Source organism: Larimichthys crocea, chromosome XI (assembly GCF_000972845.2).
Source record: "Larimichthys crocea isolate SSNF chromosome XI, L_crocea_2.0, whole genome shotgun sequence".
In the NCBI taxonomy this organism is placed as follows: Eukaryota; Metazoa; Chordata; class Actinopteri; family Sciaenidae; genus Larimichthys; species Larimichthys crocea.
In genome coordinates, this window is record NC_040021.1 from 12,664,301 (window position 1) to 12,686,061 (window position 21,761).

Below are 21,761 nucleotides of genomic sequence, written 5' to 3' on the forward strand. Positions count from 1 at the left end.
TCAGACAGAAAAAAACATTTTGAATTTGCAATAAGCATCACAATGAGTTCACGCAAACATTTTGAATTTGCAATAAGCATCACAATGAGTTCACGCAACTGATTAATGTCTGATCCAATCTGGTCTAACACAATGTTTGCACAGAAGTCCACCCAACTCACACATATCAGACGGAAGAGAGACGCTTTCCTTTTAGTCAATACAACTGGGCTTCATGTGTACAACCATGACCCAAAACTTGTATTTAGGCATAAAGTCTATGTTCTTCCATTTCACACGAGTGTAGTTGTGGCTGCATGGTTCTAACGTAGACACTGACAGAGGACTTGGAGCTGTTGCTAACGATCTGCAGTGTCAAGAGGATGTTAAAGTAATCTCTGAAATATCAGCGAAGCCCTCGCACACTTCTGCACTTGATAATTGGATGGTGAAGATTTGTTAGATTTGTTATTTGTAGAGCTAAAGCAATTAGTACATTAAGTGAATGATCAATCGACAGACAATTAAAGCAGAAATTTTTAAGCAAAATGGCAAAATTCTAGGAACTCTAGCTTCTAAAGTGTGAATATTCTGTGGTTTTTATTGGTCTTCTATGACAGTAAACTGCATGTGTTTGAGCTTTGGATTGTTGGTTGGACAAAACACGACATTTGAAGACATTGAATTCTTGAAAACTGTGATTTGCAGACAAATATTCCACAATAAAAACAATAGCTGCAGCAATAATTAAATAACTATTGATATCTCAGTTATGTAATAACTTTGTGAAGATACATGATTGTTGTTACCTCGTACGTCGCCAGCCGGTCCAGGTAAGAGAGTAGTTTGAGTCGGCTCCGACACAGCTCCTTCTGCTCCAGAGTCAGCCTAACACACACAAATCAACAGTATGCATGCACAAACATCACAATTAACAGCAACTTTTAACTCAAATTACATAATCTGAATGTGTGTTCAAGTCAAACTTCAAGCTTAGTTCATACCCTGCACTACCACACACGATGGCTTTAAATTGCAAATGTATAAAATGTACTGTAAATTGACCCTATACAGTCTATCCACAGGGACCTATATAACAATGTTTGGGACTGGTGACTACAAAACCATATATTGCCCTTTAGACCTAATCATTTTCTAAGGCCAACAAATCAACTCCTTATAACCACAAGAACCCTTCAGTTGTTATGTATGTGATGCTGGCTGTCAATGAGGTGACTGATTGCCCTGTGAGAATCAAATCCATTTTCAATGTCATATAATCATGACCATAAATAAACTGGATGACCACCAAACACCAAGGCACTAGACTATATAGGATCTACGCACAATCCAATCACTCGAGGTATGCCCAAGGGAAAGGAACCACAAGAGCTGAAAACTACTGTGAGTGGTCAGGTATGCCCCCTCAAATCACACATGCTCGCGGTAAAATTAAAAAAATTTTCACACACATATTCACACACCCAAGTCTAACAGCATAACCAGGCGGAGCTGTGTCCAAAGCTCCCTAAAAACGTAGCCTGGATCAACCGCAGTGTGACCACAGGGGAGCTGACCCCTCCACCACCGCCTTAATCCCTAATCCCTCATTACAGAGTGCGCTATCAGGCCTTATCGGGGTTCCTCTACACAGACTAACAGAGATTAACACTGGCTCAACACACTCTCTGCCACATCAAAGAGTGGCAGCTTAGCACTCGTACTAGTGGTAATTATTGCTTTGCTCTGCCTCTTCAGAGAAAAGTGAGAAAAGTGGAGGTGGAGGTGGGAGAGTGGAGAGAAGGAGAGGAGATGAGACAAGATGTTGGAAAGCTATTTAACCTGTCTCCTTTTCTCTTAATGTTATGACTGATGGCTCAATCAGAAATTCAAATACAAACAAAGTGGCTTCAGATGAGGATCACACAGGGAGGATGTCTCTCAAATGAAATTTGATTGACTAAAGTTTTGATAAAACATGATGGGCTTCTTTGACTTAACCTCTAGCACCACCAGCATGTTGATTATGGATTTATTCAAATCCAGTTCTGTAGCCAGTCTCGAGTGGATGTTTGAGGAACTGCAGTTTCTGGTTTTCGCATCGACTTCGTTTCACTTCACAGCTTTAGCTTCTAGCTCGAAGCAACACTGCGCTGACTGTAGTTTATTATCTTTGTATTTTCTTTTTAACAAAAAGTCATTTTTACACTCGACTACATAAATATAAAACAGCAATTAGAAAGTTATCAGCGAGTGAAATCTATAGACCAACACCAGTGTCTTGGCCACCAACAGGTTAGAGGTGGCTGAATGTTCAATTCAAAGTCCACGTCTCTTGCTTTTAAAATTGTAAAACCTATTGCTGAATTCCACTCAAGCACAGCATAAACAGTGTGTACCCCACTGTCACACATACAAATAGGCGACCTGCCCATACACCAAAAGGGCAGCAGAATGCCTGTGCCTTTGTAAAGGCTTTTATTAGTTCCCTGAATTGCCCTTACACTGAGCAGTAACTCAAGGGGAAAACATGTTTAACAAAGGCCCAGAACGAACAAAAACACTGCGACACATCTGTATGGAGATTGAGGGCTGTAAGGTTTGAGATCTAATGCACAAAGCCTAAACTGCACTTTAGAGTGTTACACATCACTGCACATGCTGCCTAATGTAAAGCGACTGGACCCTGATTGTATTAGGGTGTGTATGCGGGTGTGTGTGTGTGTGTGTGTGTGTGTGTGTGTGTGTGTGTCTTGTATTTCAAAGCTACCAGAACTGCAGGTTATTATCAGATGCCATCTCTCCTCCATCTCTGTACAAACACCTTGAATATGACTGTACTGGACAGAGATTGAACTGCATAAACAGGCCAACAACATTTGCAGAAAATGCCGTATGTGATAAAAGCGATTATCGCGCAGTGTGAGGGACAAAATTGGACTGCATAAACAGACAAAAACACTTCGGCTCATGCCTTCACATGCACATGGACACCAGAGTAAAAGCATAAACACACACACACACACACAAATGCATACACACATGCGACCACTGCTGGAGCAAATGAGAAAATAAGACTTCTGATTGAGGTCTGAATCTGATCAGATAAGAACACCTTGCAGCAGACTGCACTCATCTTCACACTCTTTTTTTTCACCCCTATCTCTCTCCATCTCTCTCTCTCTCTCACACACACACACACACACATACACGCACAGACACAGACACACACAATACAGCTGCAGTATTGTCCATCTTGTTGTTATATGCGAAGAGTCAAAGCAGCAGTTCTAATGGCCCTCGGCGGATTCTGAATTATATTTTATTATGCATGCACAGACTGATGAGGGAAAAAAAAAAGATAAAACTGTCTGCACGCCGCCAAAACAACAGTTTTAAAACATGCAAGACAAACAACACTGAACTGGTGCATGACAAGAATGGAAAACCAATAACTAAGTCCTGAGGAAGTCTGTGTTTTATGTGATATTACATTTCAGGATAACTGAATACAAGTGCAACACATTGCCTGCAGGAGCGAAGCTGGTAGTAACAAGAGAAATGAACTCAAAAAAATGGAAAAGAGGCTGGAGAAGTACGTTAACATCAATCATTTTATTGGATTGTTTTAAACAAAAACCTGTGCTTGCTGAGAGGAAAATTAACATCTTTCAAGCATCTTACATAAGATATTAGGGAATGACTGAGTGGGTTTGACTGTGATTATTGAAAATGGGATTCTCTCCTGGACTGTCAGTGCCGATCTTTAAAAGGTATAGTTTGGGTATTCTGAAGTGGGGTTGTATGAGGTACTTGCACAGTCAGTGGTCAGCATGCCCCTGTTTGGAGAAGGAACCTGGCATAGAAGCACAGCTATGCACTGCTGTAGACTGGGTCAGCATTTAAATGTATTTTAGCCACATAAAAAGCCTCCAAAATAAAATCAATATGTATTTAAGTACATATTATTTTAAGCATATTTTCACTACTTAACTTTTTCTTTGGCACTAACCGTACAATTTTCACATTCTTATGCATAACCCCAACTGCACCACACACCGTATTACACTGCAGATCTGCGTGTCGTTGATCTACAGTATGTGCAGGGCCTATGTGCAGGAATATGGAAGTTCTACATTTAGTGCCAAAGACCACTAATCTGACGACAAGGTACAGAGGTGAAAGTATTCTTAATATAGCATACCCTTAAACGGTTATTGATTTTTTTCAGGCAGGCACTTTTTTATGACTAAATTACATTTTTTTTTGCTGACCCTGTCCACAGCAGTGTATAGCTCAGTTTCTGTGCCAGGATCCCTGTCTGCTTATCCAAACAGGGGGCATGCTGACAGCATCTACTGTAGTTAACACACTGACTACGGATAAGAACCTCATATAACCCCACTTTAACATATCCAAACTATCACTTTAAGGTCACATTCAGACCAAATCAGGCTGTCTGGTAGGCTATATTAGCAGTGTGTGGGGGTGATGGTGGGTACTCGGGTTGTGTTTATTTGTGCTGAACGTAAACGCTGTGAGAGAATTAGAAAATAACTTTTTATTTTGCTGATAAACCGGCTTTCTCGATGCTGGTGCTCCCTCACTCTCATTCACTGTCTATGTCTCTCAACCACTGCTCCTTTCTCAAACCATCGGACACAAACCAAATGAAACTTCTTAGTGTCACTATTTTGCAGCGTAAATTGTTAGTCAGACACAGACGTTGAAGTTGGTACATGAAATAAACAATCCCAGATCACAACAGGTAGAGTATCAGAGTTTAGTCCATGAATTCACCTGGATCGCATTCAGCTTCAGTGAGATTTCAGGCCAACTGTTGAAGGTTTGACCGGTCTGATTGTCTGATTGGTGGCCGCAGCGTGATGTAAGTACTACCCCGACTCAAATGAATGGAAACATTTTTGTCGCAGTGCCTGATTTTTTATGTGGCCTAAGACTGACATCTAAAGGTAATTATTTCTCTTTTTTAACCCCAGAGTTAAGAATAATTAAAAAAAAATTTATTGCACTGACTGGTGACAGAAAGTCCTGGATGATCGGGTCTTTCAAGCACGCACACTCAAACACAGACACAAACAAAACATGTGGATGGACAAAAGATGCACTCAGTGTGACAGTCTGTAGTTAAATACAGTCCTTGTCTACACAAAGGAGCGTCAGACTTAAAAAGCGCACACACAGCCAGAGACGTACACATAGCAGCTGTGATCGATACCAAGCCATTTCTGTAATGGTGGTGTAGTTAAAAAGAAATTAAGAGAATTATTATCTGTCTCAGGCCTCGGCCGCAGGCCTTGAGGCAACATGGTTAGATCCATTAGTGAGGGGCTTCACTGCACCCAAACGTACGCGTGCACACCCGCACATATATATACACTCATTTTGGGGACATGTGTATAAGCTGTCTGGCACGCACCTCGACTCAGAGATAGAGAAAGGAGAAAAATTGGCATATTTAAAGGTGGCAATTCACTGACGATTTAATGTGATGGTTTTTTTATAGTTTGTAAGTTATCGATTTTTTGCTCCCTCTTATATCTTTTTCTTATCCTCTATCTTTTCTTTATCTACTATGAACTACAGATCTGCAATAAAGCTAAATAGTTTTATTTCGCAATGTGTTAAACTGAAAGAAAATCAAACAGGCAAAGGGACAAAAATGCCCTAAATGTCAGGAGAACAAACACCGGTTGACCATAAATAATCATATGACTGAACACAATATGAGTCATGAGTCATATCTCCTTGGAATAACCATAACAGCATCAGGAAGTTTCAACATGGCAGTAAAGGCAAAGAGCTCCAAATGAGATTAAAAGAAAATTTTCTATTTGTCTAATTAAGATCTGTCTCAAAATATTTGATTGTGTCATCCATCCCATCGCACTCACTGGGACAAAAATCCAACATAATCTTTACATGCAGAAAACTGCAGATAGATTTTACACAGAGAAACGCCAACAAATGCGTGTAGAGCATAATTAGTCAGATAGCCACTGATAATTAAGATTCAAAAGAGAGCACTCAACAACTTAGATCCTCGAATAACCAACTATATATCAGACTAACCAGTCTCGCAACAACACCGCTCTACAAACACCAATCACATTGAACCAAATTACATCGCAACGTAAAGAAACCTATTTGGAACACTGGAAAGAAGAGACTTAAAGCCAGGGTAAAGTGGAAAGTTATCTGGATCTAAAAAGAGATCGCAAACTAGCAGAATATCTCTCGACTGTCAGAGACGGAAAGCAGAGACAGATCAAGAACAAGTTCAGGGAGCACATATTGTCCATCTGTAATGGAAGACACAAATAAAATCATGAAAACCAAAAGTAAATCGTACATCTGGTTACTGTTTTACTGAGTTCAAATCAATGACGATAGCAAATTCAAAAATACAAATACTCCTAGGGAAAAAATCATTATACTGTATACTGTTTTTTTAACTGCTAATCTACTTTTTGCTCTATTTTACTGATCTGTATTTTTTATTTTACCCTTGCTTGTTGGCAATTTAGATGTCTATTTCCTGCGCCAATAAAGCCTCTTTGAATTCAGCAAAACAAACTAGAGAGGGAACTTTACAAGGAGGCTCAATATTACACCATTTCTGCTCTTCCTCATTCAAATGCAGGCTGGAGGCTCACTGGTTAAGTGTCTGAGGTGAGAAGAACAATAGAGACAACACAATCCAGCTACTGAAGCTTGAAATACCTGCGCGCACAATGCTTGCTCGCATAAACCCAGTGTGGATATGCATTTTAAATATATGCCATTCATTTCAGCATATGCCCATTTCCTTGTGTTTACACTTTGTCATTGTTAACAGATGTGTGTAGTTTGTCTATGAACTCATTAAGCTTAAGAGTGTATCGTGACACATGGGTAGGTGGATTTGCATGCATGTGTGTGCCAGTGCATGAGAGGTGATTAGTGATCACTAAAGGGTTTTTCATTAGTCTTTCCCTGGGCACTCGACAACAAAGGCATAAATTACCTCCAGCAGATTACGAACTAATCCTCACCAATGCTCTCTCCCTCAACCTCATTAATATCCCTGCCTTTATGATCCCCTCTCAGGTGTGTGACCTAATCACATCATCAGTGTTACATTTGGCAGCCCTCTTTACCCATTTCCTCATGGTTTCCTTGTCTACATATTAAATACCTTCACCACAATCTCTCCTTTTTCTTTATTTTCAACCAATTGAAGTGTGATCGCTTCACCCATCATTATAGTTGACACTGTGAATAATAATGACTTCATTTAAGCTTTTTAAACAGCAGGCAGCAACCTGCCGACAAAGCAACTCACACGGGTCAGCGTCAGGTTTTTACCACCCACCTAACAACTGCTACTGTGAGTCTGAAGCTGCTGAATTCTGGTGGTACAGTCTTAAAAGTTTAGTGGGAAAGAATATACAAAGAGCTTACTTAGTAACAAAACTACAGCCATTGCAAGTGGCTCTGTGAGGCACTTCATTGGCACAGCGGTGCTTTTAGTTCAACGGTAAATGGACTGTACTTATATAGCTCCTTTCTAGTATTCTGACCATTCACAGTGCTTTTACATAACCTAGCACATTCACCTATTCAAATACTGACAACACTGGCTGCCATACAGGGTGCCATCACTCATCGGAGCTAATCATTCATACACACTCACACACTGGTGGTGCAAAATTCTAGTTTTTTGCCCAGGTACACTTTGATATGCATCAAACCAGAACCTGAGCCACAGCCACCCATGGTAATATCAGTTCACTAGCATTGATCACAATGACATTGCTAGTATGTTGATGTTCAGCAGGTATATTGTTTACCATCTACACTATCTTACTTTAGAGGGTTAGTATGCTAATACCTGCCAAATAGCACTTAACACAAAGCACAGCTGGGGATGATGAGAATAAAGGTCCAGGTATTTGGTCATATACTAAAGAGCAAATGGACACTTGGACCTGATTGTAACGCTACATAAAAGGTTAAGCGATTTAAAATATTACAAATCATCCTCTTGTGATGGATGTCTGGACCAAATTTCATGGCAATCCATCCATGGATATCAAAAATGTCAACACGCTGGTTGCATTAGAGGACAATTCAGAAGTCAATAAAAAAGGTTATCTGGCAACCACGAATATCTAGATGTTGATATATTTCACTGTGAAAAAGTGGAAAAATTTGCTATGCTATCAGACCAAAAAGACTGATATTATATTGCCATATGATTTCACTCATGTCAGCCTAATTGTAGCACTAGAGGAGAAGTCAGGAGATCACGTCCTGTCAGTCAGCAGGCGTCATTCTCTGAGAACCGTGAATGTCTGTTCAAAAAGTCATGGTCATTGACTCAACACTTTTTGATACATTTCAGTATGGACCAAAATGGTACACTAACCGACCATCCAACAGGCAGAATGATAATCCAACCAACTAGCAGAACACATTGCCATTCCCAAATCCATGCCGCTAGCAAGCCGAAAACAGGGCAGCATACTGTAAAAGGACTTTATGCGTGAAGCAAGGGCTTTGATAACTTTCACATTTCAGCAAGGCAGATGCTTGCCAACCAAGCTTGAGTCCTCCAGCTGAAGGATGGTCTCTGTAACCACTTGACAGCCTTGGCGATTTTGTTCAAATAAATGCTCTAGTCTCTACATTCAGAAAATTGGCAGCATATCTGCCTGCTGTGACTTTCTGTCTTCATCTGCTGTCTGACTGAATAACCGAGCTGACTAACCACCAGTCTGACTTGTCTGTGTACCTGCTGAAGTCGACCTTGGCCAGCAGCTCTCGTCTTTTCTTGCTCTCCCTCTCCTTCTTCATCTCCAGCTCCATGTCGTCTGAAAGGATGTCTTCGTAGGGAAGGTCATCAAGGTCAACGTCGCCTGGCATGATAAACCTGGAAGAAGGAAGTGAAGGAAATGACACACACTGAAATCTGACACTGTGGGTAAAAAAATAAATGCAGAGTGACTGACAAGCTGCCAAAATCAATTGTCATTTATAGAAATTGTATGTGTAAAGGTGGTTTGGTGTGGGCTCATGTGTTCGTGAATGTCTTACCTGCCCCCGTCTTCCCTGTTTCCTATGGCTATGAGGGCCTCAAGGTCAGTCCCTTTCAGGCCGTACTGCAGCAGCTCCTTGGCCGCATCAACGTTCTCTGGGACACGCTCCACACACTCGTGCAGCACCCATGAGCGCTTGCAGATCTTACTCTAGGTTGGGATGTAGAGGAATGGAAGAAGAGGGAATGAGTTCAGAAGAAATGATGGGATAAAATGAGATATAGAATTAGGAGGGATGGGTGTGAAAATTTGCTACAAATTGGTAAAAATGATGCGTGAAATAGAGTAAGGGGGCTGTGCTGCACTTAAGCGTGTGTTGTACCCCTACTTGCCCACACACACATATACACACACACGCACACTGTATATTTTTTACCAGACATCTAATAAACTGTGATAAACACAAAAACTGATTCTTCATCTCTCTCTCTTTCTTAACCATCCCTCCACCCCCTTTACTCATTTCCTGAGATGTATCCCTCTTATTTCTTCTATCTCTTACCAGATAATCCTGTATCGAGGCGATGCTGACGGTACTCTTCCTCCACTGTCTCTGGTAGACAAGGTCAGAATCCAGATTATACGCATGGGCAAGAGACAGGGCTTCACCATATTCTTCATTGTCAATCTGTGCGATAAACAAACATGCACACAATAAACACATTATGAGGACACAATCAATTTAATCTCTCTGTCTTTCTATATATACACAAATATATATATATATATACATACACACACACACACACATATATATATATATATATACATATATATATATTATATATATATATATCTACACACACACACACACATTTATAATACTATATATATATATAAATATATTATATATATCTCTATTTATCTATATATATATAAAACACACACACACAAGTGACATGCAACAATTCACTTGTTGATAAGACTGTCCAGGAGTTAAGCAGCAGACACAACTCTAATTAAGAAACAGCTGATTTTATTGTGTGAAATTTAGGTTAGGTACAAAAACTTAAACTAAAAAATAACAGAAGAGCACAACAGTTTAATTCCTTTCATATGGGCTATTGTTTATGTTTTTGAATATCCAATTAGTGTCCCCAAGGGGTATATTACTGATTTAGTCTTCATGCACTATGTTCCTAAACAGCATTAAATGAATAAAATGCACTAAACGAATTCAAACCACATGATATTTACAGCAGAAATCTAGGCAACAGGAGAAAAGTCCATGGCCCAGTTTTCCATCACACTGAAGGACAAAGAAGCCAAGGCTTTGAATAAACCTGTGCGCAAGCTATGGCACTTCCCGAAATCCTGAGTACACATTCTGAATACTCAAAGACTCAATGGGAACAGCTCGACCATGCAGATTTCAATCTGTGGAGCAATGTGCAAAGTGACACAGTGTAGATTGGGTCTGCTACAGTGGGATAAGGAAAGTGGCTGAGGGGGGAATGGAATATTTGGTGATATTTGAAGAGAGAAAATCAAATTGACAGAGGAAGGTGGAATCAGGAGGCGGATATTGGGACTTCAATATCATACGCAGCGTCTTTACCACCACATTAAAAGAATAAAAATCCTGTGTACAGCCATGCTGGCAGCTGTACATGCTCACAAAGATCACATGCATCACAAAGCTGGTTTTTATGTTCAACATGTTCACCATTTAGCAAGCCAATACCATGCTACATGATAAGCTACTAAGCATACTGAGGCTGATAGTAATGCTGTTATTTTTGCAGGTATTTAGTCATCGACATGTTTAACCTGATAGAGGGGGACAACACTAAACCAAAATAAGGAACATGATTAAAAAATTCCCTTGTTTAACACATGAATGGGTTGAGGAGAGCAGAATTAACCTTAGCACATTAGCTTTCTCATCGTTTTTTTCTACTCGTCGTCGTCTCGCAGGTTCTCACAGATCGTGGCTACACCTTTGATCAGTGATTGGTCAAGCCTGCTGCTATGATCCTCCTTGATATCCACTACACATACTATTACTATCATAATCATTAATACTACCTTTGGTCATATCTTCATTAAAATGTATAGCTATTTATCTATTTATCTCCCTCTTTAACTCAACCGGTCACAGCCGCCTCTTTAAGGGAAGTTTTTCCTCGCCACTGTCACCAAGTGCTTGCTCATGGTGGGAATTGTTGGGTCTGTGAATATTACAAAGAGTACAGTTTAGACCTGCTCAACATGGAAAGTGTCATGAGAACTTTTGTTATGATTTCAGACTACAGTATACAAATAAAATTTTATTGAATTAGTAATGTCACTGTGAGCATGTTAGCATTTAGCTCAAATCACAGATAATTATAGCTTCACAGAGTTATTAGCATGGCTTACACTGCTGCTGATACATTTCTCTTTGGCAGTAGTAGTAGTTATTATTGTTGAATTGGCCTGGCGTAGATGTCAACACATAATGCTGCTGAAAGAGGTTTTGTGCTATATCAGTGTCTCACAAAATTATTTGATGTAACAGCATGACACCTCAGTTTATGCAGGCCCACTCAGTGTGTGTGAAAGTACATGTGTGCAAGCGCTGACTGACACACTGCGTTTCCATCTCTTTCTGTGTGTAGGAGTACAAAGCAACACATTAGCCAGACTGCGGTTCCTCGAGGGCAATAAGAACCCCACACAGTTAAACCTCACGTAGGAGGACATCAAAAACTGCTTCCTTTTCTCTCCGGATTCAGCTAATAAAACTGTTAGCAGCCCTGCCAGTGTGCTACTCACACAGGCGCGGTTGCACTAGCGAGCGCATCATCAAACTGCTGAACACATGACTTGAGGAAATAACCTTGAATCACTTGATCTGGGCTGTTCACAGTCGATTGGACTACAAACTTCACATGAGTTGAATCTCTGAGGAGGGTTCAGGTCATTCTGGTTCCTTTATGTGTATCAGTGTGTGTGTGCGGTGTTGAAATGTCAGACTGTACACATGTAACACAAGCAATATGCAAGCATTGACACATAATAAAGCAAATATGCGTGCACATGGGTACATCGATGTTCATACACATATGATACAGTGTCCGTATTGTCTTCACTCACACGCCTACATGTGCTACATGTGAATAGAAAAAAAAAACAACCTCAAAAGGAGAGCGGCAGCAGCTGGGGAAGTGCCGCGGGCACCAAGTGTTACAAAGAGATAATAATGATATATTACTTTGTAACTCTCCACTGTTTGGATTGATGGTGATGACTAATGGCATCTAATGATGATGACAATGATGAAGAAGGAAGTAGATGATGGGTCATAAAAATGACTGATGAACCATGCTCAAACTTGGGGCCGTTGAGAGCCCGATACTGTGCTTTATGATAGAGCATGTTGTTGTCTTTGCTGCAATTTGTAGCGAGTAGCAACAACAGCCATATTTCTAACGCAGCAATTAGCATTTCAGAGAAACCCCTGGGACTGAGAAATAGCCTTAAAGCAGGCTGAACATCTTGCTTGGTTTTCATTTCTCCTCAAAAGCACTCTGGAGCTGATCCAACAAAACAATAGCACTTCATTGAGCTGGCGTAGGATTTATTTAGTCAGGAACCAATTTTGCAGATCAGCCTTTTATGATTCAGTAAGTGACCAAACAGATTTGTGTGACGTCCTTCAGATGCTGCTAAAATTAAGTGGGGAAAAAAAAAAGAAATAAACAGTTTCATGGTAAATGTGGAATCCACCACTGAAGACAACTGACAGCAGCTCCTGAAAACAATTACTGGCATTACAGTGAAGCACTGAGTCGTGTATCAGTTTGAGTATGATAGAGGCCTTACAAAAGGGGTGGTATGATTAGGAATTTACTAGAGTTTCTGGATCAAGGTGGTGTGGAAGTGGTTTGACTATTTTTATAGAAATCTGTGCAGCAGAAGAGCCAATGTTAAGCCACAGCCCCTTTATTGGCTCTTTCAACAGCAAATGTGACCATATGGATTCAGGTCTGGGAGAGAGTCTTGTAAAATTCAAGAGAACCGAACTGAGTTCTGACCCTGACATCGAAAAAGCAGTGTCAAGAAGAGCTTTTGTCTGTGCAGCACACTGGAGCCAAAATTCAAAGCTACTGCCCTTCTAAACAAGATGTACAAGTTTAGTGATTCAAGGGAGTCAGGTTAAGTATCAACGTGCATGCTGAGACTAAGATTCAAGTCATTCACAAGACGTGTCAGGCCCCTACCTTCCTCTGGTACAGCTCTTCCGGTGTTGTTGACCTCAGGCTGACCAGACGGTAGTTCTTCATTACGGTGCGGGGGCGCTTGCGTGGCGGGGCGAACCGTTCCATCTCTGTTACATAATAGAGGCCCTGCTTGATGTAGCCAAAGTAGCGGGCTTTGGCTGAGGATTCATCGTCTGAGTCAGAGTCTCCGCCATCGTCGCCCTCCTCATCCTCGCTGGCCCCGCCACTCAGATTGCTCTCCAGGCGCCCACGCTTCTGAGCCAGCTTCACCTCACACTGTGAATAACATAGAGTAGAGCATTACAGATGGGATGGAGGTAAACTGAGAGATGACCAAGAAAAAAAGTAGAGGAGCATTAAAAAATGAACAAGAGTAACGATAACTACGCAAGTGATTTAAACATAACTTTGAATTATACTGCTAACACATGGCCTGAAAGTGATCATAAAGCAGCAGTTGTCTTTTTTAATAAAACACAGCTGTCTTGTTGGCCCGAATCGTAAAGTGAGGGCTGCAAAACATGAGAAGCTCCATTCCCGATGATTGAGGCTGTCAGATTTACGGCCTTTGCCCAGAATGACTTTTTGATGCTGAGCATGGACACTTCTTTGCCAGCAGGAAGTGTTGAATGAAGATTGAAGCATAGAACTCAATGCAGCACAGTCTACACATACAGCTGTGCTTAAGGCTGGTAAACACACTCAATTTAACGCCCTGATGCCAGATCAGCAGGCTGTCTACAACACAAAACAGCAGCAAGGTCAAGCTGCTCAATAGAAAATCTAAATCCAAGCTGTCCAAAGTACTTTCTTGGACTTGTCTTGCCCTGTTCTCTAGTTTCATGATTGCCTCAGCTGGGGGAATATTATTTGCCCATTTTTCATCCGCATGCTGCAGCCTCATATTGTGTAGAGATGCCCCTCTGGGTTTGAGCTCACAAGAGAAAAACGCTAGCAAAGGCACTCACAGCCAGGGTTTATGAAACATTTAGCACCTGTAAAAATGTTAATCAATGTGAGGCTGAGGCTGCCTCCGTAATGCTGCACTACACCACCCCGTTACACGCAGGAAGATAAAAAATCATCATAAACAGGCAAGGTCACATTATTCCATGTGTGGAGGTGTTTACGCAGTGCAAGCCTCGTTCTCATACATAGCCAGGTGTTCAAGGTAATTTCAGCACACATTTCAACACACACACACACACACACACAAACCCTCAGCTGTTGATGCAGCTACTCCATGCCGAAGCAGGCTGATGAAACCTTTCCAAAAAGTTGGTAGCTGGCTGGTAAAGAAATCTCTCTCACACACTCTTTCTATGCAATCAGACCAATATCAGGGTCTTTGTTGGGGGATAAAGCAGCAGGGATATAGATTTCATCACAACATGCTTGTGCCATTATACACACTGATGTTAACAAACTAAACAATATAATCACAGAGGACTTTTGGTTAACATTTTTTTTGTCCATTAAAAAACCACATCTGAATCTATTCATCATACATCAATGTGTTACCTTTGTGCTTAAAAACCCTTTGTACTGGTAAAGCATTTTTGGTTTAAATCTTTAAAGTATGTATAAAGTAAGAATAAATTTGTTTTCTGAGTTTGACAGACCAAAGAAAAAAGTATTATTAACCACACAGCCAAAATTGAATTTAAAATATCGACAAATTTATGAAATTAGGTGTCAAAAAAAGGAAAAAAATAAATGAGCAGTATTCTCAGCTCCAGGACTGTGTGGGGAGGTATCCACTGAATATGCTGAAGCCGCGCCTACTCATGGGAGCAGTCAAGCTGCAGTTTTAAAGTGACTGAAACGTGTCAGATGAGTTCAGAAAGTGACATGACTAACTTTGAAACACTCTGAGCGAGATGACTTCATCTCTATCTCTCTGCTAGGGGTGCAGGGGCATGCTCAGGGTGGCCTGTCATCGAGCCACCCCATAGGACCGCCCGAAAAATCCTGGACTGAAAACTGTTGAAACACTGTTTTAATCTCTAACTCCACACTTCAGTAATATATTGTTCCAACGTATTTAATGTATACTGGAAGAAATCTCAGAATTGCCGTTACATGGACTTACATGGACAAAAAAATCCCCAAAATATCCCCCTGTCTAGTCTGCTCTCCTTTTTTCGCCCCATTGCATGCTGGGTCAGGCTCCATCCCTGTACTGCAGTTTAGAAAATAGATGTAAAAATGTAAAAATGTAATATGTCTATAATGAAAATAATATTCCAACATCTATAATCCATGACTAGCACTAAAAGATGCTGACATGAGTCTTGCATGCGATTCTATAACCGACAAACTCTCTCTGTCTGTTTACTTAACCACACATGGATACCACTGTTTTGACATTTACCTCCAGGCTGAGGAAGCCCCCGTCGTGTGCTGCGGTGACTCGAGGTGAGGGCTCGAACCATTCGCAGGATTTCCCCAGTAGGTTGCGCAGTGTCCTGACGGACGAGACGGTGACAGAGCCGGAGCAGCGAGCCAGAATCAACACGTTGTCACTCCACCAGTTCACATCCACCAGTGGGTAGTATTGCTCCTTATCTGGGACAGGTAAATGGAGGGACATGTGGTTACACACCAGAGGAAAGGGGAGAGGACATCTGATAGAGATCTATATTACAATTACACTTATTGGTCCCATCTTTTGGGATCACATACTCATGTGTTTTTGGACATTTTTACACATGTGGGCATATCTGTCTCCTGTCATGCATGAGATGAGGACTCTCACAGATTATTGCTTACACAAGCTGTCACAGCTGTCATCACTACTGGCCCAAAACTGTCAAAAAAAAAGGCAGACAAATAGGCATACACACAGAAACACACACTCACAAGCGTGGACACTGTGAAGGAGAAAAATATTTGCTAGTCTAGCACACACTATATACTTGTACGTCTAAATAACTGTATAATTCAGTGAATAAGACATGTCAAAGATCATTAAATTGTATCCAGCCTGGACTGCTGTGTCAGCAACAAAGTCGGCTCTCTCCAGCCCTTCAGGCCAAGCTACCTTTTATTTTCTTCCTTCTCTCCAGCGATGTCTTCCACTCTGGGTTGATCTCCTCAAATCCTGGCTGCAGGGAGGACCGAAGGATGGAGACACCAAAGAGGAATAGAGGAAAGGAAGAAGAGAGAGAGGAAGGGGTGTAGAAATTAATCTGCTAACCCTGTTTACACACCAGCGATGAAGCAGAACATACGCACACACACACACACACTGCATAAACCTTCTAAACATTCTGCAAATATAAGTTCTCCCTAAGCCACATCGCTTACTGTCTAATGGGACACACGCACACACTCAGAGATTACTTTAATACAGTCAGTCAAGCATCTAGCGTACACAGTATTACCAGCAATGCATACACTGAGCATGAGCACGTAAACACAAGCAGCTTCGAGGCGTACCTGTTGGTCTTGGCCCCATGTGGCCCTCTGTTTGAGGGAAGGGACGTCCCAGAGAGACAGACGACCAGAGAAGTGGATGACAGCCAGTAGGGTGCCATCGGGGCTCAGACTCATGCGGAATACACCATCCTGGACATGACAAATGCAAGCATATAATCTCTTTAAATCAATAGAACGGTTGCCAGATCCATCCCATTAAAGCACTCATTTTTTTTAATTGAGGTAAATGGAAAGAAGAGGGCCGTGTTACCTTTTCATCTCCTTGTCTGGAAAAGAATCTGAAGCTGGGGATCTTAAGGAAACCTCTCTTCTGATTCTAACACAGCATAGATGACAATATTAAGTGTTATGTGTGTTAGATATTGATTCAACTGGGCATGAACATGCATGTAGTCTCCCCACCGGATTCACGTCGTCCTCATAGCTGGTGACCTGCTTGTAGTGTGGCGAGCCAGACAGAGTCCTCCAGGCTGTAATCCCATAACAAGAGGCCTTGGACGTACTGTCATCCCCCGACTCACATCCCCCTACCAGCAGCAACCTGACAAACGAGCACACGTACTCATAATTAGCACCTCCGTGATTGTGTGCTGACACAACAAGGACAGTGAATTAAGGTGGTCACCGCGAGGTCATCCTCCTGACTGGGTTCAAGCCAGGGTATCAGTGAAGTGCCATTCAGCAAAGCAGTGGATTAAAAAGTTATTTATCAAAAGGTGAATCAATGACCAAGTGCAGATAAGACACAAACAATACCACAATGACCACAGTGATCTGTGAGTCTCTCCATGCAGTGAAACGCAGCAGATGAGACAATGGTCAGGAACTCTGAGGGGGGAGATGTGGATGAAGCAGAGCTGTCCAGCTCAACACTGCCCCCTGGTGCAGCGAAATTAGACATTTAGGAAGCACCAAGAGCTGAGGGTGAGTTTGTACACTGATGGAAAGCTAATTTCTGTGTTAACACGGTAGCTCTCATCTGCCATAAGCCACTTTTTCTGTCATAAAAGGTTTCATTAAAAACAGATGCTTGCACTGCTTATAGCCTCCCTGATGCACATCTGCATATTCAGCACATACATGCGGTATGCTAACTCTAATTGTGATCATAGAAAGATCACTAAGTCTACCTGCACATCTGGAAACATTTGTGAATATTTGTAATCCCATCTGTGCACCACGTCATTTAAGACTGTTACTGATCAACACTTCCATAGTGTCTACTTGAACCTGCTTCGTTATTTTCATATGTATGTTCAGCTGTTGAAACCGTTCTTTCTATATCCAGCTTCTCACCTTGCATTTCTCTTATCGCTATCCTATTCTCTCTGTTGCTGACCCACTTTTCACACAGGGATCATTAAAGTTTCATCTCATCTATCAGTTGGCAAACACTTGACAGTAGCTGCCAAAATTCATTAAGCTGCCAAACTAAGCTTCACCAGCCAAACTAAATCTGGTTTGTAGCAGACTGGGGGAGCATGGTGAAAACACTAAGGTCACGGGGGTGTGCACGAGACTTAATTAACCGAAACCTTTGAATGCTACGCAGTGAAGAAGGCCAATGACATTTTGGACCGCTATAGTCGATTCCTGCAGGTATTGCATTAAAGTGATTGGCTCATTTATTCCAGAGTAAGCCCCTTGGCCCCATTCCATAATGTCACATCTTATGCATGTGCAATAATGTCTGCATGAGAACCTTGTATAATTTACTACTGCTTCTTCGCCTGATATTTATGTTCATGTTCAGAACGTTTTACCTATAAAAATCTGACTGCAGACCAACTTTTCTCACACTGAAATAAAGTTAAAGTTATCTGTACTGCAGTAACCTCTATGTTTTTGCAACGTTATCGATATAATACATATTAAGGAGCATACTGACGACAAGTTGGAGTATACTTGCCCCTAGACATCAAATGATGAAAGCGTTTGAAATCACGGAACTATTTTCAAATGCAGATATATAAGCTCTACGTGGCATCATCGGCAGTGGGTTTAAATTTATTCTGAGGATTTATAAGTTTGTCTGAATATAAATGGATGAACAACACTCTTGATGAAACACTGTTCTAATAGAAGTAGGCTTGGATTGTGAAGGCCACAAGAAAAAAAATAAAAATGTCTGTCCTGTGAATGCTACAGGAATTAATTACGCTGCCACTGATGGATTAAAAGTTAGATGTTGGCAGAAATGTTCATTTTTCAAAATACTCATTTATTTTTACTATATTCTACAAGCACTCGAGGTCGATGGGGTGTCAGATTGTTGGCAGAGACCAACTTACCGGTGGCCAGGGTGGTAAATAGCCGAAGTGATGCCGTGGGAGTAGTGAGCGGAGAAACTGAAGCTGTGGTTCTCTTGGAAGTTCTGATTGGTTCCCACACTGAGAGAGAGAGGGAGCGAGAGAAAGAGAGAGAAAGAGAGAGAGAGAGAGAGAGAGAGAGAGAGAGAGAGAGAGAGTCACCTATAAATGAACTCTGGCACAAAAACAATCCAAACACAAACACTTGCATGCAAAATGTTAATGCGACAAAGCTGTTTCGGGGGAGGATGACAAGGCAATTTAAATCCCAGCTGCAATTAAAATGAGACATAGCAAAATATATAATCTAATCTAAGTGGGCAATCTAAATTAGATTGGTACTAGACAAAATGTTGGGTAATTTTGTGTGTGTGTGTGTGGGGGGGGGGTATCTCACGAGGGAAGCGTTTGCTTGCAAAGTAAACTGTATAAAGAGAAGGAGTAAAAGAGAAGAGCACAAGGGAAATAGCTGAAAGATGCCCACAGTTCAACTTCCTCCAGACGTTTTAGGTGTTTGTGCCACAGTATAGAAGTTGTGTGTATGTGAACACACACACACACACACACACACACACACACACACACATATATAAAGGAGCAGTGGCACCGAGCGAGAGGGAGAGTCAGAGAAATGACTTACTGTCAAGGCTCAGCTATAATTCTGAAATTCTAATTCAAAGTGTTTGAGCGACAATATTGGAATGCAGTCATATGAAGAGGAAGAGCTCCGTACTGAAAATGAACCTTTACAAGCCAGCACTTCCAGAGTAAATCTGGTGCAAATGTCTCCCACATCTTAATTACCTCATCACACAAATACACACACACACACACATATACCCACACCCCTGATGCCTTCAAAGGCAGCCAAGCACTATTTATCTGTCTGTAATACAAAAATAAATCAGCATTTTCGCCCCGTTCTCGGCAAACATCACTATGCACACAGGACTGAAGGGAAGTCACAGAGCGCAGGACGTCGTCTGATCAAGATTCATCCCGCAGGCACAATCTCATCCCGTGTCTTGAAGGGGTTACGCGCCAGGGCTTGATGTGACTGCAGCAATCATACAAAATTAAACGTGAAATCTCTGAAATAATGGTATATTAAATAACTCTGTATTAAAAAAGGGGAAGGTGCGGGCAGCCATGAGGAAAGCACGCGAGGAGACTTTTGCAAGTATGTGCAAACAAAATTCAGATGTCATCATTAATCAAATACTCAGGAAGTGTATTTTAAGGACTGGTAAGCAGGGGAATTGGTATTCAAAGAGAGGTATCGCCACCCCCTAACATTTATAAATAAGCAAGGATGCAGCATCAAATCATATCACAAATATGGTGCAATTTTCTGTAGAGTTTAGAATATACAGTATATGCATTTAAATCGGATGATAATAAAGAGAAATCTTCAGAAATTGAACAGCTAGAGACTCAACACTCAAATTTAACAGGTAAAATATTTAAAATTAAATTTAAAAAGTTAGACTTGAAGTGGAAGCTGAGGTCGAAATATAAATAAAAAAATGTGGCAATGTAAGTGGAAGTGTAGGTGAGCAATTGAGCAGGTAACGTCGCTTGAAGTGGAAATCTGGAAAGGAACTAGTGCTGGTACAGATGATGTCATTTGACAAGATGTAGGTGTAAGATCAATAAAACTGTGTAAAAGTAGTTTAATGGTGAAGACGTGAGACCTGAAAGGGTTTGAAGTGAGAGTCGAAGTGTAAGTATTGAGGGAAGTTGACATGAGTTTTGAAGAGAAAGATGAACAGATCAAAGTTATGATCTGTTATTTTTTTAGGTGTATTCGTGAAGAGTTTTTGTTTCTCACCTGACTAGGTAACTCTTGAGCCCGCCTCCGTACGTGATAACGAGCAGCTCTGCTGACCACTGGGCGCTGGCCGTGTACTCCAGGAAGATGAGGCCCGCCACAGCACAACTGAAATCCCCAGGAAAACTCACCGCCTGGATCAAGAGAGAGACATGAGAAAGAGTCTATTACGGTGTGATAGTGAGTGATGTAAGAGCGAGAAGAAATCAAAAGAATATGTAAAATGATCTATCAATGTGTGCCCCTGCCAAGTTTTTACAAGGGCAAACAACAAAAAAGGTACATCACCACAAATGGGTTTGTTAAAGAACATAAAAAAAAAAAAGATTAAGAAAGAAAATGACGGGACGGGGACGGCAGGGAACAAAAGATAAGAGGCAGACAAAGTGAAAGAGACAGAAAGCAGAGAGAGAGATGGGGGAGGTAGGGATGATGAGCAGGTTTTAATTTTTTTCATCCATGCATACTCTCTGTCAAATTGACTTTTTTTTTTTTATCCTCCCCTCCAGAAATAGCAGCGGTGTGTGCACTTAACAGTGACAAACAAGAGAAACAGTACAGCAGAGAAGGGGTGGGGGTGCTGGCGTAAGTGTAGACACACATGCTGTAACAAAGTAGAGTCACACTAAAGGAATGAATATGACAGATGAGTGTGGCTGGGGAGTGTCTGCGCTCATCGTCTCTGACAGTGCTGATGGAGGAATGGAAGGAATGATGGATAGAAATGTGGGAATGATAATACGTAGCACACAGAGGGCATTAAAGCGAGGCGATGGTGGCAGCAGATGGACTTGGAATGGCAGCGCGAGGATAGGTACTGAGAGACAGACATGCAAAGATGAGGGGTAAAGACGTAGAGGAGGAATCTAGGGAGCGGCACGTGTGTGAAAAATTA

The 21,761-nt window shown here is 41.4% G+C and overlaps 1 protein-coding gene across 1 annotated transcript in view; it reads right to left on the reverse strand.

Moving 5' to 3' along the window:
- nbas (NBAS subunit of NRZ tethering complex) overlaps positions 1–21,761 on the reverse strand; it is a 152,381-nt gene that overhangs the window by 119,809 nt on the left and 10,811 nt on the right. Inside the window, exons 8-19 of the mRNA XM_027283961.1 lie at positions 20,867–21,000; positions 19,018–19,116; positions 17,129–17,267; positions 16,977–17,042; positions 16,727–16,855; positions 16,329–16,392; positions 15,660–15,853; positions 13,286–13,561; positions 9,583–9,708; positions 9,079–9,230; positions 8,777–8,914; positions 789–867 (exon numbers count right to left, since the gene is read on the reverse strand). Of these exons, the coding sequence (XP_027139762.1) occupies positions 789–867; positions 8,777–8,914; positions 9,079–9,230; positions 9,583–9,708; positions 13,286–13,561; positions 15,660–15,853; positions 16,329–16,392; positions 16,727–16,855; positions 16,977–17,042; positions 17,129–17,267; positions 19,018–19,116; positions 20,867–21,000 (1,596 nt within the window). The remainder of the gene's footprint in view (positions 1–788; positions 868–8,776; positions 8,915–9,078; positions 9,231–9,582; positions 9,709–13,285; positions 13,562–15,659; positions 15,854–16,328; positions 16,393–16,726; positions 16,856–16,976; positions 17,043–17,128; positions 17,268–19,017; positions 19,117–20,866; positions 21,001–21,761) is intronic.